At 40.8% G+C, this 27833-nt stretch overlaps 2 protein-coding genes across 3 annotated transcripts in view; both read left to right on the plus strand.

Moving 5' to 3' along the window:
* The first annotated feature begins 349 nt into the window (after positions 1 to 349).
* Positions 350 to 17414, plus strand: nos2b (nitric oxide synthase 2b, inducible). The gene is made up of 26 exons (XM_060897767.1): positions 350 to 452; positions 586 to 690; positions 932 to 1033; positions 5797 to 5945; positions 6033 to 6195; positions 6301 to 6392; positions 8205 to 8346; positions 8476 to 8615; positions 8725 to 8899; positions 8993 to 9094; positions 9201 to 9395; positions 10349 to 10434; positions 10545 to 10689; positions 10804 to 10908; positions 11157 to 11206; positions 11298 to 11472; positions 11553 to 11673; positions 11773 to 11851; positions 11949 to 12139; positions 12396 to 12562; positions 12664 to 12874; positions 13016 to 13103; positions 13968 to 14089; positions 14200 to 14348; positions 15616 to 15810; positions 16951 to 17414. Exons 2-26 carry the CDS (start codon positions 637 to 639, stop codon positions 16987 to 16989), a joined length of 3237 nt encoding a protein of 1078 aa, XP_060753750.1. The 5' UTR covers positions 350 to 452; positions 586 to 636; the 3' UTR covers positions 16990 to 17414.
* A 4455-nt stretch (positions 17415 to 21869) lies between these two features.
* The window catches only part of mrps23 (mitochondrial ribosomal protein S23), a 32681-nt gene continuing 26717 nt past the window's right edge, over positions 21870 to 27833 (plus strand). For both annotated transcript variants that reach the window (XM_060898207.1, XM_060898206.1), the window contains exon 1: positions 21870 to 21995. In XM_060898207.1, coding sequence (XP_060754190.1) covers positions 21949 to 21995 — 47 coding nt within the window. In that variant the 5' untranslated portion in view covers positions 21870 to 21948. The remainder of the gene's footprint in view (positions 21996 to 27833) is intronic.

Consider the following 27833-nt stretch of genomic DNA (forward strand, 5'->3'; position numbering starts at 1 on the left):
ATCTGTGAACTGAAAATAGTTGAAGTATGACTGTACACTAGATTCAGGTCATTTTGTGTGTTTTTACCTGTAAAGAAAGATAAATAAATCATAAAATCTCCACTGTGTTTCATATCTTCTGAAGACTATGTAGTTATTTTAAAAAGTAATTCAGAAACCTTACTTGTTTAACTGGTTACATCATTGTTCTACTATTAGATGAGATCAGATCAGATCAGATCTATGTATAGTACATGGATATATTTCCCGACAAGGAAATCATCCTTGTTTTGAAAAGGCACATTGATAATGTTGATATTCACACAGCCCTGCCCACTGACACAAAACCTGACCAAGATGAAGCCTATAAAAGAAAGGGACGTTCACTTGTTGGTGACCAGGTGTGCACTTGCCACAACTTGTACTACAACTACAAGAAACTGAAGAAAACCTGCTGACACATAGATAGAAAGGTGAGAATCTTTTTTTTTAATCAAAGTTTAACAATACTTCATGTGCATAATATGATATAAAGCATAGTAGTAACCTTTATTTTATTTATTTATTTATTTTTCATTAACATGATCAAATTTTTATCACCAACAGACTGATTTAACATCACAGTGACTGTGTTGGGCATTTTATATTTTAATAAACATGGGAAAGATCATACATGATAACATGAAGGAGCTCCCTGTGACCCAGACAAAGGCAAGTAAAATGAGCCAAAATTAAATATGATGCATGTATTATAATCAAGCACAATGATAATAGTAGTTGTAGTAGCATAAATGTTAAGAAAAAAGTAACGAATATGTATAAAAATTTTATTTATACATATTTATATTTGTAGTTTTAAAATACAAATGAAATTATTATTATTATTATTATTATGTTTTGTTTGTTTGTTTGTTTTAATAACTTCATGTTTTGTTTTGTTTTCCCTTTACAGGTTAGGGAAAACAGAATCAGCCGTTGCCCAATGTCAGTACATATGAAAAACTTTCAAAATGGCTTTAGTCACCAAGACACACTCTACCACCAAGCTGTCAAGGTCAGTGCTGTTATTAGCCATCATATTCAGTTGATAAGTTTGTAAAATTGAAGCATTTTCGCACCGACAACTCCAAGCCAGTCAAAAATGCAATTTGCATTCAAAATCACTCCAACCCACGTGATAATGTTCACTCCACTTATTGATCAGGGCTGGGTTTCCCAAAAGCCTCTTAAGGCCAAGAGAATCTTGCATTACCTCTTAAGCTCCATCGTAAAGCTAACGTGGTTTTCCCGAACAACATCGTAGTCCTTTAGTTTGCTCAGAATTTATAAGAAAGCCGAACCACTCATTCAAAACAAAGAACGTCTCCTTGCAGCCGAATACAAAGCATGCGCATGCGCCGCTGAGGGACTCTCACAATCAATGGGGGAAACTGGTGATGAATCTGCTGCTGGTGTTCAATTATTTTTCTTGTACATCGAGTTAATTAGTAAATAAATATATGTAAAACATTATGAATATATTTCTGTTATGGAATTACGTATGGATATCGTAATGTCCCACTGATGTCGCCACATTTTAATCAAATTTAACTCCATTAGGCGAGGGATTAACTAAATTAGTGTCATAAATGAGACACATTCCTGCACCGGTAACAGCGTGTGTGTGTGGAGAGAGAGAGAGAGAGAAAGAGGTTTGATCTATATATAAAAGGTCAATTCAACCTCCTGAGGGACACACAGATCAAAACCTTTCTCTGTCTCTCTGCACGCACTTATAGACGGAGAACATTGCCCACTTGGCACTGTTGGTAACAGTTGAAATAATGCTGCGTTCATGTGCTATGGGAAGATGATATTTTCCAGTTGGGAAGTGGTATTTACCAGTGTGTTGTGTTCACATGCTTTTGTTGTTGTTGACAAATTAAAGATGGTGGACCAGATTCAAGTTAGCAATAGTTAGTTAGCTATGGTTAGCAATAGCGTCTGCTCTGGATAGGTAAAAACAAACCATAACACATTTTTAAAGGAAACGGATTTCTAACGTATTATATTACACTTGTTAATGACGCAACATTGCATAGACACCAAAAACTACCCACTAGTACTAGTAAAAAAAACTTTAGTAGCGTACAGTGCTTAACATTCAAGTGTCTTATACCGCTCGCCGCCATGTTGAAAAGGTTAAAGTTCATCTCATCTCGGCAACTCGTGTAGCAAAATTTTCTACGAGTTGCCCAGTGGAAAATACCACAAGAGGGGGCGTTCATGTGTGCTTCCCATGTCGGCGTTTGGTATTTACCATAATTCCCATAGCACATGAACGCAGCATAATCCTGACTGCATGATGGGGGTGTAACAGTGAAATGAGTGAGCACAGGGAACACATTTAGCTTATTATTGGCTCACTCTTTAGTGCGAACATTTGTTCATTTAATTAAAAACATGCTTGGAATAAAAAATTGTCAAAAACGTAAAATGGTTAAATTAATTACCATATTATACAGGGTTTTTCAAAAAAAAATTATATTTGAGATGTATATATTCTAGGCAGGGGCGGCACGGTGGTGTAGTGGTTAGCGCTGTCGCCTCACAGCAAGAAGGTCCGGGTTCGAGCCCCGTGGCCGGCGAGGGCCTTTCTGTGCGGAGTTTGCATGTTCTCCCCGTGTCCACGTGGGTTTCCTCTGGGTGCTCCGGTTTCCCCCACAGTCCAAAGACATGCAGGTTAGGTTAACTGGTGACTCTAAATTGACCGTAGGTGTGAATGTGAGTGTGAATGGTTGTCTGTGTCTGTCAGCCCTGTGATGACCTGGCGACTTGTCCAGGGTGTACCCTGCCTTTCGCCCATAGTCAGCTGGGATAGGCTCCAGCTTGCCTGCGACCCTGTAGAACAGGATAAAGCGGCTAGAGATAATGAGATGAGATGTTCTAGGCCAGGGGTGTCAAACCTGATCCATAACGGGCCATGTGGCTGCAGGTTTTCATTCCAGCCATGCAGCAGCACCCTGATTTGGCTTATTCAATCAACTGACACACCCACCCTTTAATCAAGGGTGGGTGTGGCTGCAAGTATTTGACTGTGTGAAGACAATTCAGTTGATTGAATGAGCCAAGTCAGGTGTGCTGCTGCATGGCTGGAATGAAAACCTGCAGCCACAAGGCCCTTTATGGATCAGGTTTGACACCCCTGTTCTAGGCAAATGAAACTGAACAGACTTAATGTTGAGGAATACAAGATTTATTCCTCAAAATTTGAATGAGAAATTCAAAGATCTGTGGATTCCATGAACGATTTCACAAATTTTCAATATGCACACCGCCTGAGACACACAGACAGCCTTCCTCTTTGAACTTTCTGTGCCGTGTCCAAATCTGCATTGCAGTTGGTGCATTTTTAGAGAATTATCTCATGAATGCATGCTGCACAGTCTTATTCAAGCATACTCTAACACAACACCTTTGATTTTCCAGTGAATGGCATTTCTGTATCTAAAAAGTTCAAAATAAGCATTAAACATAAAATTTTGACCTGTTTCCACACATGCTGTTAAAATTTGGTCAATTGAACAAGAATTGGCAGTTATTCCAGTAGATTGAGAAATGATATATAGGGTGTCTCAAAAAATATGTAATGCTTCCAGATGATACTATATAATATCTTATTTTAAACACTTTTTAAAAAAAATATATATTTCATTAGATTTTGGTTAAAAACGAACACCATGTGACCTTATCAACTGGATTTAGCAACTCCTAATGCTTATATTGGGCGTGCATTGTAAAGATGCTCTTCGTCTTGTTGCTCTTTAGGCTCCTTCTTACGAGTGAGTTTGGGAAAACCACGTACAGAGACAATGTTCGTTGCTTAAGGGAGTCTCTCAACTCGCTCTTTAGCTCTAAAGGGCAACGTTATCGGGAAACCTACCCCTGGGCAATACACCATGCGAAACTATCTCAGCTGAATGTGTTTCCCTCCACTTTGTCGCTTTTATTTTACTTTATTTCTCTGTGAGTTAAAATGGAACAGACAATATGCAAAACTCGACCATTAAAATATTTTCAGTCTTGACAGAAGGCTAGAGAAACTGGAAAGAAGTTGTCAATTTATTTGTACAGCGCTTTTAGTTAACAATAGACATTGTCGCAAAGCAGCTTTACAGAAAAATCGATTTTAAACATCAGAATAAATACGTTCATCCCGAAAACAAAGGATTTGTTCACTACAAAGTTGATGAGATGTTAACAGCAGCAATAAAATTTCTTAGCTTTGGGGTTATTTCAGGAAAGAATACAGTTTTTGTAATATCTGAATTCTTTCTCAAAAAGTGGGAAAGTTTATCATAATACCAAATTTACATTTATGTGTGTAATATTTAGCCAACAGGAAATAAAATTAAACTGATAAGATAATTGATTTGATAATATTCATTGTCATTTTCTCACGGTTATGAAATCCAAAGAGCACATGTTAAAAAGTAAAAGTTGAAAGAAAATCAAATTTCCACAGCAGTAAGGCGGTCTCGCCAGAATCTCTGGACATGATGACAAAACCAAAATAGATGAAGAGATGTTTTGAAAGATCCTTTACAGAATGAACATTTGGTATCAATGCTGTTTTGAATTCTTTGAATCAAGTGCTTACTCGGATATATGCTGTGGATCAATTTAAGAGCCCTCTCTCGTTTTATTGGTCAGAAGATATTTAAAAGATGTTCAAACTTTATTGCATGGGATATTCAAGGAAATGTCTTAAAGACTGTAGGGATAATGTTAAGGGATAATGTCGTTGCTTTAGTTAAACAAGGGTTGTTATGACCGCCTGAATTTTTGTATTTGTTTCTCCATTGTTTCTCTATGTCTTGTACTTTTATTGTGAATCACTTTGATTTTTCTGTGAAAGGTGCTATATAAATAAACTTTACTTACTTACTAATGTACAGCGATCTGATCATTATTGCAAAATAAACCCTGGCATGGCGATGCAGGTCTTGAATCACTCTGAAGAGGTTTATTTTGCAATAATAACCAGCTTGCTGTACATTATCCCAATTATTACACAGCTACTCACTAAATAAATCAGTATTTTGATACAGACTATTGATTTAAAATGTTTTACTCCTTCTGCTTAAAAAAATAGTCAGTTACCGATAGATTCTACGGTTCAATCTCGGTCCATAGCAAAGTAACATTATTAATTTGTTAAACTAAACATTAAAATTGCTATTAGAAACATACTGCATGGTGTTTTCTGATTTATTTTTTTGTGCCACAGGGTGTTGAAACAAACTGACGTTGTTAATTTGATTATTAAAGCAATAAAATTTGCCAGCTTCTATCTGCAGATTGAGCTGTTTAACTCAAAATTGCTGCATACACCTAATAGATGCGTCGGCTTGAGTTCGGATCATGTTTCCACCACAAACAAACCGCTCCAGGATTTGTTTGGGCCCGGACCAAGACCACCTCCTCAAAAGGGTGTTGGTGTGGTTGTTTTGGTCTTGGGCATGTGAATTCATGAGTGAACTGTTTACGCCTGCCCAAGCGAAGGGGGAAAATAAACCAGAATTCAATTGAACCAGGCTAAAAAGTGCAAGTGTGAAAACACCCTTAGTATTATAATAATAATAATAATAATAATAATAATTTCATTGTGTAAATGTTTAGTATAATCGACAAACCAAAGGCAGGCAATTTTACATAACCTAAATGGAAGACAAAAATGGTGTAAAATATCAGAAGAAACTTATCACAATCTATTTACTTGATCAAATTTAGCAAGAATTCCCATGAAATGTCTACTATGTCTTTTTATTTTTTCAGAGTCAGGTCTGCAAGCCGAAAATGTGTGAGGGCTCAATAATGACCCCAAAGTCTTTAATACGCTCTTCTCCTGTTTCTCCACCTTCCACCAATGAGCTCCTCACACAGGCCATTGACTTCATCAACCAGTACTACAAATCCTTCAAAATGTAAGTGTACTCCAATGCCATTTGTACTTGCTGTAGTTAAATTAAGCTGAGCCATGTTCTTGATCCAATGGTATTTGTTTAACGCAGCTCTAAAATCGACGAGCATCTAGCTCGTGTTAATGAAGTAGCCAACGAGATCGATGCCACTGGAACTTATCAGCTCACTCCGGACGAACTCGCATTTGGAGCCAAACAGGCTTGGAGGAATGCGCCCAGGTGCATCGGAAGGATTCAGTGGTCCAACTTACAGGTCAAATATTCTTAAGATCTTAGCTCATGTTTTGTGAATGAGCTGCAAAATTAAGACCTGACATGAGCAAATACAAAATTTCATATAAGATTTTTCTCTCCTCAGATGTTTGATGCACGCAAATGCAGGACTGCTAAGGAAATGTTCCAGCATTTGTGTAGTCACATCAAGTTTGCCACAAATGGAGGCAATATAAGGTACACTTCATTTGTGGTCTTTGTTTGATATCCAGTCATTTCAGGATTATGTGAGGAATAAGAGGTGTGTCTTGGTGGAGAGAACTGTTTTGAAAGGAATAAGGACTCTGAGGCATGCTGTTGGATGAAGATATTCAAAAATGGGGTGAAGTGGTGTGTGGAATAAAGCAGAGTCATTGTTACCACCCCAAAGTTGATTATTAGCCTATCCGTCCAACAGGTGATGAGCTTATGCCATCACGTGTTGTCCGTCCGTCCATTGTCGACCACATTTCACAAAAATAACTTCTTTCTCAGTTCTTCACTTTTTAAAAAATATATATATATTTTCAGCAGGAAGGTAGGTCTGCCTGGGGTGCATATAGATAGCTTCTACACAAATTTGCATAATTGCAATTAATAATGAATATATGGAGTAATTAATCAATCCCTAATGAGCAGTTTCCACACAAATTGCTTCTTCACCGATTTTGATTCTTTCTGACATGAAGGTAGGGGTACCTAGGGTGCATATAACTTCTACTCAGATTTTCTTAATTACAATTATTAATGAAGTTATGAACTAATTAAGCTTTAATGAGCAGTTCAACAAAAATCGCTTCTTCTCGGTCAATTCCTTACCGTTCTGGATTCTTTCTGGCAGATAGGTACATATTCCTTGGGTGCATATAGCATGTATACACTACCGTTCAAAAGTTTGGGGTCACCCAGACAATTTTGTGTTTTCCATGAAAAGTCACACACTTTTATTTACCACCATAAGTTGTACAATGAATAGAAAATATAGTCAAGACATTTTTCTGGCCATTTTGAGCATTTAATTGACTCCACAAATGTGATGCTCCAGAAACTCAATCTGCTCAAAGGAAGGTCAGTTTTAGCTTCTCTAAAGAGCTAAACTGTTTTCAGCTGTGCTAACATGATTGTACAAGGGTTTTCTAATCATCCATTAGCCTTCTGAGGCAATGAGCAAACACATTGTACCATTAGAACACTGGAGTGATAGTTGCTGGAAATGGGCCTCTATACACCTATGGAGATATTGCACCAAAAACCAAACATTTGCAGCTAGAATAGTCATTTACCACATTAGCAATGTATAGAGTGGATTTCTGATTAGTTTAAAGTGATCTTCATTGAAAAGAACAGTGCTTTTCTTTCAAAAATAAGGACATTTCAAAGTGACCCCAAACTTTTGAACGGTAGTGTAGCTTGCAACATTTATTGCACAAGGTGGCCCAGTTTAGATCATTCCTTCTGGATTAAACAGGGCTGGAGTGAGCTATGCCGTCATCGACAGTCTCGTTTTTCCGATAACAGCAAATCATGAAATGTTTTATTCCTGTTATACCACAGCAATTGGCCAACAATTATTCATACATTAAAGAATGACATTGTACTTTTACAGTTATAATCAATGTTGTGGAATGTCTGCAAAACAAGTTAGTTCCTATTATCACTCATGTTATAGTCATTTCCCCCACCAGCCTGTCTTTTTTTTCCTTCATTTTGAGGTTAAGACAAAAAATGCAGCTTGTCCAGTTATCAAGAAACTGGAAAATATGAACCGTTTTGTCCTGAAGACTTTCCTGTGGTGGAAAAACGTAAAGCTACAGCTTTACTGCTGATAAAATGCTGACACTGGAGACTCTTTGCTTGAAAGCAAAATAAATGTCTCCTTACAAATATAAAATGTATTTGTTAAACAATATGCTATTGTAATCTATATATTATTAGCCTTTGATTATGTGGATCTCAGCACATTGATGTAAATCTGTGATTTGCAGCTAATTTGATTATTTTTTTAAACAGGTCAGCCATCACTGTGTTTCCTCAAAGAACTGATGGCCAACATGATTTCCGGGTTTGGAACAGTCAGCTCGTTAAATATGCTGGATATCAGATGGAGGATGGCCATGTTATAGGGGACCCTGCTAGTGTGGAGTTCACCGAGGTATCCATAAGTCACACTCCAGTTTACTTGAGTTCTAATTTTTCTGAAATATATATTAACATGTATATTTAACCCAAGCATGATGTATCATCTTGGTTTCTGAAGTATCTGACCTTTGCCTTCTAACAGATTTGTGTCCAACTTGGATGGACGCCAAAGTATGGGTCCTTTGACGTGCTGCCACTGATCCTGCAGGCTAATGGAGAAGATCCTGAACTTTTTGAAATTCCCCCAGAGTTGATACTGGAGGTCGAAATAGAGCACCCACAGTAAGTGATGTGCACACTGCATCTTTGGTAAAGGATACTGTATGTATGCATATAAGTTGATATGATGGATCTTACAGCCATGTGATAAAACCGTTTGGTGTCTCCACAGGTATAAGTGGTTCAAAGATCTGAACCTTAAATGGTATGCGCTGCCTGCAGTGGCCAACATGTTGCTGGAGGTTGGAGGTCTTGAGTTCACAGCATGCCCCTTCAATGGCTGGTACATGGGCACTGAGATTGGGGTGAGAAACTTCTGCGATGCTCACCGCTACAACATTCTTGAGGTAAACCTAGTTCACTCAGTGTGGGGTGGTCCAGATGTTTAGGTTTGGATAGTTTAAAGTTAATTTCTATTTGTAATCCCTTACCTTCTATAGAAAGTTGGACAGCTTATGGGGTTGGATACACACAATCTGTCATCACTGTGGAAGGATGAGGCTCTGGTTGCCATCAATGTTTCAGTGATTCACAGTTATCAGGTACAAAGCTCTTGTATTGATCATTTATGTGCAGTTTCTATACAGAAGAAGAACTTTCTATAGTGTGTTGGAAGTGTGTTTCATTGGAGTGTGTCTTGTGCTACAGAAAAATAAGGTGACCATCACAGATCACCACTCTGTCGCAGAGTCCTTCATGAAGCACATGGAGACTGAAGTGCGTCTGCGTGGTGGCTGTCCTGCTGACTGGGTCTGGCTGGTGCCTCCCATGTCTGGTTCTCTGACCTCTGTGTTCCACCAGGAGATGATCAACTACATTCTTTCCCCCTTCTTCTACTACCAGGTACCACTTGCTCTGCACTTTCTACCAGAACAGTCTAAAGTCCTTCCTGCACCATGCTCTGGTCTTCCCAAGCAGTCTCCCATCCCAATACTAACCAGGCCGTTAAGGTACACTGGGTGGCGCCGATCTCCATTTCCGTAGTCCTTGGCCTCTTGCCTACACAGCTAGGGTTACAGTGGGGGGCTAGTCCTCTGGTAACCATGAGTGTTTGACTCCCCACTCGCATCTGTATTGTAGCGTGCCTTGCCAGACGGCAGTCGGTACCATTTTTATGATGGTCTTTGGTATGACCTGACCATGAGTAGAACTTGCGATCTCTCAATCAAGAGATGGACACGCTACCCACTAGGCCAGCTTGTGGTCTACCAGAACTGTGAATACTGTTATCAAAGCACAATAAAAATAGTCCACATTCAGAGTTGGTGACTTACGTGGCATGGTGGTGCAGTGGTTGGCACTGTTGCCTCACTGCAAGAAGGTTCCAGGTTCAAACCCCACGGACGATGGGGTTTAAACCTGGTTTCCCCCATGGTTCAAAGACATGCGGATGAGGTAAAATACCCAGTCACTGGGGTTGCACAAGACAGTGCATACTTAATGCTAGTCCCAAGCCTGGATAGATTGACGAGGGTTGTCAGGAAGGGCATCTGGTGTAAAACCTATGCCAAATCAAATATGTGGAAGAGATCTGCTTGTGGTGACCCCAAATGTATGGGCGCAGCCGAAAGATGATTCAGAGTTGGTGACTTGCGTCCAAATGTTCAATAGTTACATCTTTGAATACTGGTGTGCTCAATTTCAACATTAAGCCCTCAATGCACACTTTACTGAACTCTGAATATAGCCTGTAGTTATTAGATTATGTTATCAATTATGTTACTAAAAATTTCATTTCAATGTCAGTTTTTATATTGTGTTGAACTTCATCCTGTTGCTTTTGCTGTTGTTTGAAGCCTGATCCCTGGTTAACATATGTCTGGAAAGACGAGACAAAAGGACTAAAGCAGCGAAGAAAAATCAGCTATAAAGCACTTGCAAAGTATGACAACCTCCCGGTTTTCAATTTCCATGCTCATTGGACATATTTGTTTGCTTTTAAAATTGGTTTTAAAAGAATAATGATCATGTGCTTAAATTCTGATTCTTCAGGGCAGTGGTGTTCTCTCAAATACTCATGCAGTCTGCCTTGAAAAAGAGAGTGCGTTGCACCATCCTGTATGCTACTGAAACTGGAAAATCACAATCCTTTGCCAAAAAGCTCAAGTCAATGCTCAGCTCTGCTTTCAATCCCAGGGTAAGAAAACCTTACCCTACGTATCAGTCTCTTTCATGCCATTGAGCAGATTTAAAAAAAAAAAAAATTATCTGTGAGAGAAACATTCAAATTTACTTATTTATTCTGGTACAGCTACTTTGCATGGAGGACTACAATGTCCAGGATCTTAAGAACGAACGTCTTATGGTGATCGTCACCAGCACATTTGGCAACGGAGACCCCCCTGGAAATGGAGAGGTATCTACCAATATACTCACATTTAATAGACTTAATCCCTTGAATGATCTACCTGATCACATCATGGCAGTTATAATTACTGTATGAAGTTACATTAAAAGCAGTTTGAAAAGGTTTCTGGCTTCATATCACTTGAAGGAATGATGTGTTACATTGCTAAATACTCTAATGTAACAGAGAGAAAGAAAAAAAAATCTAGAACAAAATGGATGTATGCAAGATTTTGACATGTTATGTTCTTTTCTCAGAGTTTCAAGAAGCAGCTCATGAACTTGCGTAAGCTGGAAAACAACATGAGGTTAGTCAGAAGTATATCTGGTTAAGATAACAACTAGCAAATTTAGAAGTTTAAAAACAGGTTTGAGTATTTTGTTTTTTCGATCACACAGGTACTGCGTTTTTGGCCTTGGCTCTCGCATGTACCCGCAGTTTTGTGCTTTTGCTCATGCTGTGGATGATAAGCTTGCAGAGCTGGGAGCCAAACGTGTGATTTCCATCGGAGAAGGTGATGAGCTCAATGGACAGGAAGACGCTTTCTCTGCCTGGGCTTGCAACATGTTTAAGGTTAGTGGGACACTGGCTATGTTTAATGGCAACTAAGCTTAACATTTGGCGTTTTCTCAAAATTGTATTTCATCCTGTAGGCTGCATGTGAGGAATTTGGTGTTAAGGGACAAATGTCAGGGTCTGAACACCTAACGGAGACCTGGGATGCTCTGAGACACAGAGTGCAACCTGATAGCAGCACCCTAGACCGCATCTCCGGTACCCTTTCTAACAACAAAACCATACATATAATTGGTGAAGAGATATTAATGCAAAAATATTATGGTTCTGAGCAGTCTACATGTTTTGTCCTTACAGCCCTGTCAGCACTCCACTCTAAAACTGTGTTTCCCATGAAGCTGAAGAAGAGAAAGAATCTCCAGAGTGCTGAATCAAGGTCTGCTCTTAATCAACTGACTCTATAATCTTCTTACCTTGCTTTGGAATGTTGCCAGCCCACTTGTTAACCACGATTTTTCACTGTTTGTTTTCAGATGCTCTACTTTACTGGTGGAGCTGGAGGTGGATGGTGGGAAAGAGGTCTTAAATTATGCTGCAGGTGATCACGTGGGTGTTTTCCCAGGGAATTCACAGGAGCTGGTGATGGGCATTCTGAAGCACATTCCTAATGCTCCTTCCACCAATCAGAGCGTCCGACTTGAATACCTGCCTGAGTCTAGCCCTGGTAAAAGTTCTACTAAATTTACAAGACTTCAATCAAATATCCTCATGGAAAAACCAACATATAAGCAAGGAATCCTGGCCATTACCCAATGACTAGTGAAAGTACACAGCAACTTCAACAATAGTAGACTGTTATGTATCTGTGCTAGTTTGACGATTCAGTCCAAATGGCTAAAATAACCAATTAATTGAGAATCAAGTGTTCTATAGAGCCATATAGTAATTGAAATCTTTATTTTCAATGTGGTGTCCTGTAGGAGGTGAAGGATGGCAGACAGATTCTCGTATCCCAGCCTGCTCTCTCACCAAGGCTCTTACATTCCTCCTGGATATCACCACACCACCTTCTCAAAGCTTTCTACGCAAGCTCTCACAGTTGACCAAGAAGGAAAATGACCGACAACGCCTGCTAGAACTGGCATCGGTATGCTTAGTCCATACTTGATGAACTGCTTCTTTACTGTCAAGTGTAACTTATGAAAGTTGCATAACTTTTGAAACTTATTTTACAACACTTTTCTGCAGGACTTCAAGTGCTATTCAAAATGGAAAGAATTCCGCACACCCAACTTCCTGGAGATTCTGGAGGAGTTTCCTTCCCTGGAGCTCTCTGCAGCCTTCCTTCTGAGTCAGCTACCCCTGCTGAAGCCCCGCCTCTATTCTGTCAGCTCCTCCCCTGATCTCTACCCTCATGAGCTTCACCTAACTGTGTCTGTGGTCAATTACCGCACCCAAGGTAAAGGACAATATGCAAGTTAAATCTTTATACACAACTTGAGTAGAACAGCGCTACTGTACATGACACTCATTCGGGGGGAACAAAAATAAAAACCTTTTTGTATTTTAATATCCTATATTGGTTGTTCTTTCTCACCAGATGGAAATGGTCCTCTGCATCATGGTGTCTGCAGCACATGGCTCAACACCCTCAAAGAAGGACAGACCGTTCCCTGCTTTGTTCATGGGTATGTAAACAAATTACTGACTACACCTTCAAATAAATGACCTGAACAGAGCTGTAAAAAGAGGAGAGACTTTGGATTTGAGTTATGGGCAGCTTCCAGTTAAAGAATCTTGGCTGGGTGGTGTTGAATTAGTCAGGTGAAAATGGGGAGATGGTTTTGAAAAGTCCCTCAATAGTGGAGAAAAAGAGGTGAGAATGTATAGGCAGTGAACTAGTAAGAAGGTGGACCTCTAAACGAAGCCTTTCTTCCAGACTTCAGTTATTTCCCTAACTTGATTTATACTATATACCTGGTCCTGAATTACTATCACTATGCACATTTGAGGGTGGCACAGTGGTTAGCACTGTCGCCTCACAGCAAGAAGGTTCTGGGTTCGAGCCCACTGGCTGACGGGGGCCTTTCTGTGTGGAGTTTGCATGGTCTCCCTGTGTCTGTGTGGGTTTCCTCCGGGTGCTCTGGTTTCCCCCGCAGTCCAAAGACCTACAGGTTAGGCTAATTGGTGGCTCGAAATTGACCGTAGGTGTGAATGGCTGTTTGTTTCCATCAACCCTCCGATGATCCGGCGACTTGTCCAGGGTGTACCCTGCCTCTTGCCCATAGTCAGCTGGGATAGGCTTCAGCTTGCCTGTGACCGTGCACAGGATAAGCGGTTATGGATAATGGATGGACGCACATTTTGGTGTTATTCTGCCAATAATTTACCCTTCAATCTGGTTCTGGCTTGGTAGTGAGTGGACTTTGGTTGGGAGACTGGAAAGCACAGAAATTGCAGAGACCAGGATTAATAAATTATATGCAGTTAGGATCTTCAGCCACCAATTCTGGCATGAAAGTAATGTGTTATTCTCATGGTTATGATTTCAGATCTAGTGGATTCCACCTTCCATCAGATCCTACTACTCCAACTATCTTAATTGGAGCAGGGAGTGGCATTGCTCCTTTCCGCAGCTTCTGGCAGCAGCGCTTCCATGACATGAAAAAGACAGGTACTCCCAAATCCACTCCTGGATAGACAATCAGCAATATGAAATCCAATAAATCAGGATTGTTTTTAGTGGTTTTGAAAAATACAGTAAATGTTAAACTTTTATTGCAGGTTTGCAAAAGAGTCCTATGATGCTGGTGTTTGGATGTCGTAGTGCAGACAGAGATCATCTTTATAAAGAGGAGATGTTTGACATGAAAAAAAATGGCACTCTTAAGAGCATCATTCCAGCATACTCTCGCCAGGCTGGTTACCACAAGGTATGTCACGAACTGCTTATTTTCTTTGGAATAAAATAGTTGAATCTGTCAAGAGGTGCCAACATTTCTAATGAGAAAAATCTTAGCAGGTAGAGAGAGAGAGAAAAAAATAATAATTTTACCATAGAAACTTTTGCTTCTGTCAGTGGATGAGGAAATATTTTTTCTTCAAACGTGAGCGAAGCAACAGTAAGAAAACAATGAGGCAAAAGTTTGGTGTGAAGCTACTTAATGATGAGCAGCTCCTCCATGTTTTATTCTGATGAAGTGAAAGGTCTGTCATTACATTTATAGCATGTAGCAGCAGATGCTCTTCTCTAGAGAAAAAAAATTACAACATACCCAGGGCAGCCTGGGGAGCAGTTGGGGGTTAGGTGCCTTGCTCAAGGGAACTTCAGCCATTCCTGCTGGTCCAGGGAATCAAACCGGTGACCTTTCAGTCCCAAAGCTGCTTCTTTAACCATTAGGCCATGGCTTCCCCCTTGGTATGTATTAATGACATGTAGCAGATACTCTTATCCATGGTGACATACAACATACCCAGAGAAGCCTGGGGAGCAGTTGGGGGTTAGCTGCAGTGTTGCCAGATTGGGCGGGTTTAGGTGCTTTTTGGCTGGTTTTGAACATATTTTGGGGTGGAAAACGTTAGCAATATCTGGCAACACTGGTTAGGTGCCTTGCTCAAGGGCACTCCAGCCATTCCTGCTTGTCTAGGGAATCAAACTGGTGGCCTTTTGGTCCCAAAGCTGCTTCTCTAACCTTTAGGCCATGGCTTTTCTTTTTTAAACCTGCAGCAACAGGAAGGCAATGGAGGTAATGCAGCAATGGGAAACAGCCAAGTGTAGAAGGCTTGGGATGTAGGAAAAAAAAAAGTATTGCACCTGCATTCTGGATCAGCTGAAAGAGTTCGATAGCAAGCAGGAGTAGACTTGCTAGGAACAAGTTTCAGTAGTCCAGTCTTGAGATGACAAGGGACTGGACAAGCACCAGAGTGTCCTCTTTTGGTCCCAAAGCTGCTTGTCTAACCATAAGATTATGGCTTCCTTGTCCGATCTGAAAAATTATAAAAGCTTACTTTCCACGTGTCTCCAATATTGCTGTAGCAAGGGTGCAACAACTGTCAATACAATGGATAAACCATAGATGTTGGCACCTAAAATGTAACCGTTAAGGATGTTATCGTGTTTTAAAGATAGTTGTTGATACTGTTGACACTTTATACCCAGAAAAGCACAGTTGCCTTCACCTTTCCTCTTTTTTTTCCTAGGTGTATGTTCAAGATGTCCTGAGGAAGCAGTTAAGTGAAGAGGTTTGGGAGGCCTTGAACCAGAAGTCTGGACATGTGTATGTGTGTGGGAGCATGAACATGGCCCGGGGTGTTGCTCATGCTATTCAGGAGATCCTGGTTAGCCATCTGGGTATAACACTCTCACAGGCTGGAGAATATCTGGAACAACTAAAGGTGAGCCCTCATTATGTCATGACAGATCACAGATCCATGATGTCCTTAATTGAGGTTTTTCACCCACGTGACCAAGTCATGTGAGGCTGCCATTTTGGATGTCACGGCTCGAATCAGTTTGAATGCGAGGAAGGCGACAAACGAAAAATATAAAAGAAAAAGGAGCGAGATGCAGAAAACACCTTCACTATCCAGCAACGTAGGGCATTTACAGGGCGAGCAGCGGGAGAGGTATTTGCAAAAATTGAGGTTAGCAGGCTTAGAGAACAACGTTTACCTGCTTCCACCAGGATTGTTCACTGACGTACGGAAGTACACGAAGCCCTCGTCTTTACCTGACTTCGGCCCACATGATCTGTATACCTATGTCGTTAAAAACCCATCGCCATACACAGGTATTGATCTGAAAGCGTGTAAGAGTTTGGATGCCTACAAATATTTTGTCAGGCTGGGTAACATGCCTACATCAGCGGGTCGTCCCTGGAGCCGGTGGTCGCCATCTTATTACAGCTAAGGTTTATTCACATTTTCATTTACTTTCGGTCCTCAGGATAAACAAAATGTTATTAAATGTCATTGAAATAACTTCTTAGTCTGAGACATGGCCCGTTATAAATTTGCTGTTACCAGGCAATGACCAAGAACTGTATTATTAGGGTCGGTGTCTGTGTTGTAGCAGTGTACTAGCAGCTAGCTGTTAGCACTAGCTCATGTCAACAACATCGTAGCTAGTATGTTACTGTAGCAATGTTTACGTTCAGTCATTTGGATGACTGTTAAAACCTTTCAGTCTCAAGTTTTTCCTTTACTGTATTTGCTAGTTTACTGAGCTAGCGCGCTCGGGCAAGCTGGGAGCTAGCGCGCTCCAGCGCCGGAGCGCGCTAGCTCCCAGCTTGCCGGAGCGCGCTAGCTCCCAGCCTGCCTGAGCGCGCTAGCTCCCAGTGACTGAACGTAAGCATTGCTACAGTAACATACTAGCTACTATGATGTTGACATTAGCTAGCTTGACCTTCAAAATGGCGGACACCGGGGCGTCACGTGACCCTGTGACATCAGGTGAAAAACCTCAATAGTCTGTTAAGCCTACATCAAAGTAAGATCATTTGCTTATAAATGTAATGGTGATGGTTTTTATTTTAGGCTGAAAAGAGGTACCATGAGGACATCTTTGGAGTCTAGTTCTGGAACAAGCAACACAGGAAGAGCTTTGTTTAAAAATGAAGGAATATGTACATGTCTCACCATGAGTTGCTTCAGCATCAGAGATCCAACAAGCAGTCATACATATTGTATGTGTGTAAGATGTTTTGTCTACCAGTCTCTAGTATCATATTTATTATTATTATTATTATTATTGGACTATTCGGTATAATTACATCATATATACGTCTTTCTTTGCTTTTTTTGTATCTTTTACACATTTAAGATAAAATATAATCTAAAGGATTGATTTGTGTTGCTGAACTCATGACTTTCTCCATGTATACATTTTGTAAATGTGTCTTTTAACAAGTTTGAAAACTGAAATATTTATCTTGATTGTTGACTGATTGTTCAGCCAGTGTGTATGAATTAAACTGTACAATAAAATGAATTCATGGGAAGTTTGTGCTCGACGAGCCTCATTCTTCAAGCTGGATATGAAATCTTATTCCGAAATCCTTCACAGGAGCATTTGCAAAAAAAAAAAAAAATTATTCATGAAATTCTGTTTGGAGAAGTGTATTCGACATTTGCTACCAATTTTGTGTAAATTAAGTATTATGACAATTACTAATGTGACCCTTAATTGATTGGCCTCAAATAGTATCATTGTGAAATTGATTTTATGCATCAATTACTGTGTCATGTTTAAAAAAAAAAAAAAAGAAACATTTCAGTTTCTTACACCAATTTAATACAAATCTTGCAAAAACTCAATCATTTCATATTAATGAGTTATAAACAAGCATTCAATTATGACAAATGTAACGGCACCCTGGAAAAGGAGGAAATGTTCATGTGTGTCTATAACTTAGGAGTTTAGTCTGTTTAACAATTATTTTTGTCTTTAGCTCTCTGTGAGCTTTGCTTTTTATGGAGTTTTGTGGGTGTGGCTAAATGTAAATGAGTTTTATCTTGAACATATGTCGTGATTTGCAGATTGGCATGGATCAACCTACATGCAGGCGTATTAAATAAATCTGAGAAACTTTGGTAAATCTGACAAATGTTAATTCATTTTGTTCTATGAAAAAATTTACTAAATGCACAATTTTACTCAAACATTGACAAATGAGGTCCTCTGTGTGCATTTTAAACATATGAATAAGGCTTAATGAATACAAAACAATGGTGGCAGCCATGGCCTGAAGGTTTGAGAAGCAGCCTTGGGCCCAAAGGGTTGCCGGTTTGATTCCCAGGACCAGCAGTAAAAAAAAAAAAAAAATGTGAGGGGAGTAGAGTGAATGAACAGCACTTACCCCTCCCTCTGTACCATGGCTGAAGTGCCCCTGAGCAAGGCACCGGACCCCCAACTGCTCCTTGGGTGCTGGAGCATAGCTGCCCACTGCTCTGGGTATGTGTGTGTGCTCATTGCTCACTTGTGCATTCAGTGCTTCATATGGGTTAAATGCAGAGAAGGAATTTCACTGTGCTTGAGTACATGTGACAAATAAAGGCTTCTTCTTCTTAAATGCAAAATGGACTTAAATAAGTTATAAGCAATAACATTACTGTCCTACCAACACTAATGATGCCATAATTAGTGTCTAATATTTGCTTATTACTTCTTATTTATTGAGTATTGAGTTAGACTGCTATAACTGGCAACCACAAAACAGCAATACAATCTAATCCTATGGGGCATCCACATCAAACTAAACCAGTTCTTTTGGCCACTGACATGCTCATCATGTTATTGTAAGTACCTGAAACATGGAAATAATCCCTACAGAGCTACATCTCTGTCTGCTTACCTCAATAACTGGAAAGAAACTGTAGAAAATGACTGTTTCTAGAGCCTTTATTTTACCTTTCTTTTCTTCTGGTCTCTGACACAGAGCCACGATCAATGCCTGTAGTCGATTATCGCACAGGGGCTGTTAAAAAAGGGATGTTTACAAAAGGAGAAGTCATGCAGATTTTCTGAAGAAGGCTAAGAAGTCCAGTCAGAGACCAGCAAAAAAAAGACAGGTAAAACAAAGGGTCTAAAAGCCATGGCCTAATGGTTAGAGAAGCAGCTTTGGGACCAAAAGGTTGCCAGTTTGAGTCCCTGGACCAGTAAGAATGGCTGAAGTGCCCCTGCGGAAGACATCTAACTCCGGCTGCTCTGGGTATGTTGTATGTTGCTCTGGATTCTTTGTGTGCATGTGACGTCATGCTTATTTTCCAAACCGGAAGTCCGCCATGTTGGATGTTAACAACAACCAAGATAGTGGCGCTTCATGTCTCAGCTAGTGCAACGTTTTGTGATTTTCTTTTGATTTCATTGCCTTTGAAGAAAGACAATGCTTACTTTGTGTGCAGTATATAATTGCAGCTACTTGTGACAAAGGGAAATTCTAAAATAATTAAAAATGGCGACAAAATGGATGAAGAGCTGTCCAGAGAATGCCATGTGCTATGGTTCAAAAACATACATTGTCAACTGAGGAAAAAGCTAATTACACCCACCATATATATCAACCTATACGGAATGTCCGTATTTTATATGGATTTGATTCAATAAACGTAGTATACGGGCGTATAAATAAAGTTATATGGATTCTTTAAAAAACTTCAATATTTATTTAGAGCTATAATCAATTCCCATGATGATAAAAGAGCACATAACATTTACAAACGTACTGTACACCACAGACAGCCAGTAAAGAGTCTTATGAAATCGCGCGTTATCTTGTGGTAGCGAGACTTCGTTCCACTTTTGATCATGCGCACACCGCATTGCGAGAATCCCGCCAACCGTGAAGTCATAGACATATAAACATAGACGCCGCCTTCTGCGTAGAATCATACATCATCCTCGCCGCCATATTGGATGTGGCAAAGTGGAGATTCTTCAACCGTCTCTGGTATAGCGTCTAGACAGTAGCCGAGAATAAAGATGCCTCATTCATGTGCTGCGTTTAACTGTACCAACAGGTTTACCGTCCAAACGAGATCACATGGGATTACCTTTCACAGGTGAGACTGGAAAAATACTTTTCATTGTATTTGGTCATTATAGCGTAATTTTACAAACAGATTTTCCTGACTTTGTGGCTAATATGAAGTCTCGTGCATAATAGCCACTCGGTGAAACCTGTCTCCAAACAGCGAAGTATTTCCTTCGTAACTACGCTGATAACACTTTGTGTTTTTGTCAAACATTGGAGCTTTGTATTCATTCTGAAGGTTTATTGTCATTAATATTGAATAAAAAGTAACTTGGATATATCATTGTTAATTATCATTCAAATTTTAGGTAAATTATTTTAATTTGCATCTTGTACGGATTTTATAAGGGAAATACGGATTTTGGAGGTTGGTTATACAGGTTTGATTGACCAAAGGTTGACATGTATGACCCACGCGTGTGTGTGGTGACCACTTTATATTCGGTAAGAGTTCATCACAAATTAAAGCAACGTTTTCTGCTGATTAAACTGAGCTTTTGAGCTTTAGTCTGAACATTCTGCTTCTCACCTTGAAGGAGCACCAGCAAACCTATGCCATAAAACAAATCCAGATTGGGCACCAAGACTCAAATTAGGACATGATAAGATCAAGATGAAAACTCATCTCGTAGTATCAAGAAGCAAGAGAATAAATGAAAGATCTGCCAAGAAAGCCAGATTAGAAGCAGCGCAAACCTTAGCGAGTTTGGATACACAAGGAGAACAATGTGGGTCAACTTTGCCAGGTGAGAGATTAGCGATGTTGTTCCAGTAACCCAGTAACTTCGTTTTACTTATGCACTTTTTTTTTTTTTTTTGTAGAACGAGATAGTTCACAATATCAGGGTATTCAATCAGTGGTAATGAGGCTAAATCATCTGTATAATCAGACGGCTTTAATATATACGGATCAAAGCCACAAATTTCAACTTTTTCTCTGAATCTTGACTTGGCAGAGGACTCCAGAGAATCATAATATTTCGAGAAAGTCGGAGATGTATCACCGTTATTGTTCGCACGAGACGGCATTTTGAATTTGTATATCATCCAACATGACCGGCTAGTGGCCTAGTGGTAGCGTGTCCGCCTCTCGATCGTGAGTTCTATTCACGGTCGGGTCATACCAAAGACCATCATAAAAATGGTACCTACGACCATCTGGCAAGGCACACTGCAATACAGATGCGAGTGGGGAGTTAAACTCTCGTGGTTACCAGAGGACTAGCCCCCCACTATGCAAGAGGCCGAGGGCTGTGGAAACGGAGATTGGCGCGGGAAGGACTTTGACTTTTAACTATCATCCAACATGGCGGCGGATGCACACGTCACACTGTTTTGTCACGTGGTTGCACACGAAGAATAAGAGCGTCTGCTAAATGCCTGTCGTGTAATGCAGAAACAGTCATTTTCTACAGTTACTTTACAGTTAATGAAGTAAACAGAGAGATGTGTATCTTTTCAGGCACTTATAATAAGATTATGAGCCCATCAGTGGTGAAAAGAAGTGGTCTAGTTTGACGTGGAAGATTGTTCCATGCAGCTCGAACTCAATACTGAACTGATTTCAATTGTTTAGTCGCAGGAAATATTAGGACTCAAAGAGATAGAAAAATAGGGCCCAGGTTAAAAAAATCGTGATAAAAAATACCTATACTGTTTGTCCATAAAGAGTTGCCGTAGTGATGTCACAGGAAGTAGTGTCCCATGCAGTTGGTATGGCGTGCGCGTTCTGTTTTTGCTAGTCGTATTCCAACAAATCCCGCCTCCTCTTTTGTGATTGGCTAGTTGCTCGCAGCACGAAGATAATTCCTTCGAATTACTCATAAGTATCAATTTCTGGCCAATGAAAACTCAGAATGCCGGATACTACAAACCAATCCCTGCTCAGGAGGTGGGATTTTCAGAATACAGGTAGGAAGTATAAATCTCGGGTGAACTGCAGGTTTTTCATGACCCCTGTCATTTTATTTTCATTTTTCTAAATATTTTTATTCTTAAGTGCATGATGGCTGGAAGCCGACTTGAGAAGGTTGGAACTGTTTTTACACGGTACGTATTTGGAGGAAAAAGCTTTTATTTTTTTCTGATATAGCTTATTTGTCTGAATTTTGGCTGGTTGACCATAAAACTGATTAAAAGGACAAGTGATCCTGTTGCTGTGTTGAATTAAAATGTTTATAAATGTCGCAGAGCAAACCTATAAGTTCAGAAAACAAACCAGACTCATGCATGTACATATGGGGGTGTTACGGTTTGATATGGTCGGTGTGATAACCGAGTCTCGGTATCAGTATCACGGTATTAGAGCGGCGGCTACAATTATCGACACCTTAATGATCTTTTGTCCATTGCAGAAGTCAAAAAGACTTTCAGTGCGTAAATTGTGCATGAATAATTACTCAAACTTCCATTGGAAGAAAAAAAAAAGAGTTGATTCCCAGTTACTGAGTGTATCAGATCACGTGACACCCTTCCACAGGTACTGACACCTTTGTCCACAATTATCGACATACAGATGATTGTCTCATCTCATCTCATTATCTCTAGCCGCTTTATCCTGTTCTACAGGGTCGCAGGCAAGCCTATCCCAGCTGACTACGGGCGAAAGGCGGGGTACACCCTGGACAAGTCGCCAGGTCATCACAGGGCTGACACATAGACACAGACAACCATTCACACTCACATTCACACCTACGCTCAATTTAGAGTCACCAGTTAACCTAACCTGCATGTCTTTGGACTGTGGGGGAAACCGGAGCACCCGGAGGAAACCCACGGGGAGAACATGCAAACTCCACACAGAAAGGCCCTCGCCGGCCACGGGGCTCAAACCCGGACCTTCTTGCTGTGAGGCGACAGCGCTAACTACTACACCACCGTGCCGCCCAGATGATTGTTTATTTAAAAAAAAAATCGGTATGTGGGATTGTTAGTCTATTTTAAATAGACTTTTTTATATTTAGTACAAAATATCTTTTATATAAATATATGGATGTCTGTGTTTACGTAAATCATCATCTTCTTTTGGCTGCTCCCAATTAGGGGTCGCCACAGCGGATCTTTCGTCTCCGTTGCTCCCTGTCTTCCGCATCCTTCTCTACCACACCTGCCACTTTCATGTCCTCTCTCACCACATCCATGTATCTCCTCTTTGGCCTTCCTCGTTTCTGTGTGCCTGGCAGCTCCATCCTCAGCATTCTCCTTCCAACATCTCTTCTCAGGATGTGCCCGTACCATCTCAGTCTCATCTCTCTTAGCTTAATTCCCAAGCTCTCCACATGCGCTGTGCCTCTGATGTGCTCGTTCCTTATCCTGTCCAACCTCCCATCGCAAACCTTAACATCCTCAACTCCGCCACCTCCAACTTTGCCTCCTGTCTCTTCGTTAAGGGTACGGTCTCCAATCCATACATCACAGCTGGTCTCACTACTGTCTTATACATCTTACCTTTCACTTTTGCTGGGACTTTCCGATCACAAATGACTCCCGAAATCCTTCTCCAGCTGCTCCACCCTGCCTGCACTCTCTTTCTCACCTCACTATCGCAGCCCCCATTTTCCTGCACAGTTGACCCCAGGTACTTGAATTCACCAACTTTCTTTACGTCTACTCCTTGCATCTTCACTGCACTCTCATCCCCATTCTCATTGATGCACATGTATTCTGTTTTGCTCCTGCTCACCTTCATTCCTCTTCGTTCCAGTGGATACCTCCATCTCTCCAAACCCAACTCAACCTCCTTTCTACTTTCACCACAAATCACAATATCATCCGCAAACATCATGTTCCATGGTGACTCTTGCCTCACTTCGTCCGTCAAGCTATCCATCACTATGGCAAACAAGAAAGGACTCAAAGCAGATCCTTGATGGAGTCCCACCTTCACCTTGAACCATTCAGTCGTTCCAGCTGCACACCTCACTGCTGTTACACTGTTCTCATACATGTCTTGCACCACTCTGATATACTTCTCATTCACTCCACACTTTCTCATACAATACCATAACTCATCTCTTGGTACTCTATCGTACGCCTTCTCCAGGTCTACAACCCCGATTCCAAAAAAGTTGGGACAAAGTACAAATTGTAAATAAAAACGGACTGCAATGATGTGGAGGTTTCAAAATTCCATATTTTATTCAGAATAAAACATAGATGACATATCAAATGTTTAAACTGAGAAAATCTCATCTCATCTCATTATCTCTAGCCGCTTTATCCTTCTACAGGGTCGCAGGCAAGCTGGAGCCTATCCCAGCTGACTACGGGCGAAAGGCGGGGTACACCCTGGACAAGTCGCCAGGTCATCACAGGGCTGACACATAGACACAGACAACCATTCACACTCACATTCACACCTACGGTCAATTTAGAGTCACCAGTTAACCTAACCTGCATGTCTTTGGACTGTGGGGGAAACCGGAGCACCCGGAGGAAACCCACGCGGACACGGGGAGAACATGCAAACTCCGCACAGAAAGGCCCTCGCCGGCCCCGGGGCTCGAACCCAGGACCTTCTTGCTGTGAGGCGACAGCGCTAACCACTACACCACCGTGCCGCCCTAAACTGAGAAAATGTATCTTCTAAAGAGAAAAATTAGGTGATTTTAAATTTCATGACAACACATCTCAAAAAAGTTGGGACAAGGCCATGTTTACCACTGTGAGACATCCCCTTTTCTCTTTACAACAGTCTGTAAACGTCTGGGGACTGAGGAGACAAGTTGCTCAAGTTTAGGGATAGGAATGTTAACCCATTCTTGTCTAATGTAGTTGCTCAACTGTCTTAGGTCTATTTTGTCGTATCTTCCATTTTATGATGCGCCAAATGTTTTCTATGGGTGAAAGATCTGGACTGCAGGCTGGCCAGTTCAGTACCCGGACCCTTCTTCTACGCAGCCATGATGCTGTAATTGATGCAGTATGTGGTTTGGCATTGTCATGTTGGAAAATGCAAGGTCTTCCCTGAAAGAGACGTCGTCTGGATGGGAGCATATGTTGCTCTAGAACCTGGATATACCTTTCAGCATTGATGGTGTCTTTCCAGATGTGTAAGCTGCCCATGCCACACGCACTAATGCAACCCCATACCATCAGAGATGCAGGCTTCTGAACTGAGCGCTGATAACAACTCGGGTCGTCCTTCTCCTCTTTAGTCCAAATGACACGGCGTCCCTGATTTCCATAAAGAACTTCAAATTTTGATTCGTCTGACCACAGAACAGTTTTCCACTTTGCCACAGTCCATTTTAAATGAGCCTTGGCCCAGAGAAGACGTCTGCGCTTCTGGATCATGTTTAGATATGGCTTCTTCTTTGAACTATAGAGTTTTAGCTGGCAACGGCGGATGGCACGGTGAATTGTGTTCACAGATAATGTTCTCTGGAAATATTCCTGAGCCCATTTTGTGATTTCCAATACAGAAGCATGCCTGTATGTGATGCAGTGCCGTCTAAGGGCCCGAAGATCACGGGCACCCAGTATGGTTTTCCGGCCTTGACCCTTACGCACAGAGATTCTTCCAGATTCTCTGAATCTTTTGATGATATTATGCACTGTAGATGATGATATGTTCAAACTCTTTGCAATTTTACTGTCGTACTCCTTTCTGATATTGCTCCACTATTTGTCGGCACAGAATTAGGGGGATTGGTGATCCTCTTCCCATCTTTACTTCTGAGAGCCATTGCCACTCCAAGATGCTCTTTTTATACCCAGTCATGTTAATGACCTATTGCCAATTGACCTAATGAGTTGCAGTTTGGTCCTCCAGTTGTTCCTTTTTTGTACCTTTAACTTTTCCAGCCTCTTATTGCCCCTGTCCCAACTTTTTTGAGATGTGTTGCTGTCATGAAATTTCAAACGAGCCAATATTTGGCATGAAATTTCAAAATGTCTCACTTTCGACATTTGATATGTTGTCTATGTTCTATTGTGAATACAATATCAGTTTTTGAGATTTGTAAATTATTGCATTCCGTTTTTATTTACAATTTGTACTTTGCCCCAACTTTTTTGGAATCGGGGTTGTACAAACACACGATGTAGCTTTCTCTGGCCTTCCCTGTACTTCTCTATTCACATTCTTAAAGGAAAAATTGCATCTGACGTGCTCTTCCTTGGCATAAACCCGTACTGCTGTTCACAGATTGCTACCTCTCTTCTCAGGCTACGTTTACATTAGACCGTATCTGTCTCGTTTTCTTCGCGGATGCACTGTCCGTTTACATTAAACCGCCTGGAAACGGGAATCCGCCAGCGTCCACGTATTCAATCCAGATCGTGTCAGCTCCGGTGCTGTGTAAACATTGAGAATACGCGGATACGCTGTGCTGAGCTCTAGCTGGCGTCGTCATTGGACAACGTCACTGTGACATCCACCTTCCTGATTCGCTGGCGTTGGTCATGTGACGCGACTGCTGAAAAACGGCGCGGACTTCCGCCTTGTATCACCTTTCATTAAAGAGTATAAAAGTATGAACATACTGCAAATACTGATGCAAATACTGCCCATTGTGTAGTTATGATTGTCTTTAGGCTTGCCATCCTTCCACTTGCAAGTAGTAAGTGATCTGCGCTGGGATCACACACACAGCGGCTCAGTCCCGAATTGTGGCTTGTGCACTTCACTCGCGCGCTGTGTGAGCTGCGCAGGGCCGGAGTGCGCACCCTCCAGAGGGCACTCGCTGTTCAGGGCGGAGTGATTTGGAGCGCAGGATGTCTGCGGAGCTGAGCGTATCCGTGTATTGGTGTTGTTGTGTGCACGCAAATCGTGTATTGGTGTTGCTGTATGCACACTAATCGTTTTAAAAACGTTAATCTGATGATCCGCTGATACGGTCTAATGTAAACATGGGCTCAGTCTTGCCTCCAATACCCTTTCCCACAACTTCATGGTGTGGCTCATCAATTTTATCCCTCTGTAATTACTGCAGCTCTGTACGTCTCCCTTATTCTTGTATATTGGGACTAGCACACTCTTTCTCCATTCATTTGGCATTTTCCGATTCTCTAGGATCTTATTTAACAATCTCATTAGGAACTCCACAGCCGTCTCACCCAAACATCTCCAAGCCTCAATCGGGATGCCATCTGGTCCGACTGCTTTCCCAGTCTTCATTCTTTTAACGGCTACCCTCACCTCATCCTTAGTAACCAACTCTGCTTCCTGATTTGCTGTCTCCAACGACTCTGACCTTTTCTCTCTTGGATTCTCCTCATTTAATAAATCCTCAAAGAACTCTTTCCACCTTCTTAATACACTCTGTCAGCACATTTCCATTTACATCTTTCATCGCTCTTACCTGCTGTACATCCCTGGCTTCCCTGTTTCTCCGCCTAGCTAGTCTGTACAGGTCTTTCTCTCCTTCTTTGGTCTCCAGTCTTTCCAGTCGGTGTTTACGTAAATGAGGAAGTAATTCTAATGTTTGTCAACAAATGAACTGCTCATGTTTAACCTGCGTCAGAAAATCTTTTTGTTGCACTTTCTACCCACTTTAAGTATTTTCGTAGATCACATTTTGTTAATCATTCGTCATTGTTTGCATTAATTTCTAGTTTTGTAGTTTACCAATCAATGTCAATAAGCAATTGATATTGTAACCACATGAAAATCCAGGTCAAAGGTCATGTCATTCCTCAAACCAAAACTTTACGTTTTTACATCTAAAAATATAAAATGTCTACTGATATTGTAATATGTGGTAGATATTTACAGCAAACTGCAAAAAAAAAAAATTCTGAATGGAATCTGAATATTTCAAGCATGTAATTTTTTTATATTCTCGGAATTTAATTTTGCTCTAATTCTATTTACAGTAATAGGATTCCAAATACTCTATAAACATTCCATTCTGTTATGAATCAGAAAAAAATATATAAATCACA

Source organism: Neoarius graeffei, chromosome 17, assembly GCF_027579695.1.
Source record: "Neoarius graeffei isolate fNeoGra1 chromosome 17, fNeoGra1.pri, whole genome shotgun sequence".
Classification (NCBI taxonomy): Eukaryota; Metazoa; Chordata; class Actinopteri; order Siluriformes; family Ariidae; genus Neoarius; species Neoarius graeffei.

Excerpts from the sequence above, each read along its gene's own strand:
- nos2b (XM_060897767.1), top strand. The coding sequence starts at position 637 with ATGGGAAAGATCATACATGATAACATGAAGGAGCTCCCTGTGACCCAG. Across the intron at positions 11,852-11,948 it reads CTCCAGAGTGCTGAATCAAG|ATGCTCTACTTTACTGGTGG; the intron begins GTCTGCTCTTAA and ends GTTTGTTTTCAG. Across the intron at positions 12,140-12,395 it reads CCTGCCTGAGTCTAGCCCTG|GAGGTGAAGGATGGCAGACA; the intron begins GTAAAAGTTCTA and ends GGTGTCCTGTAG.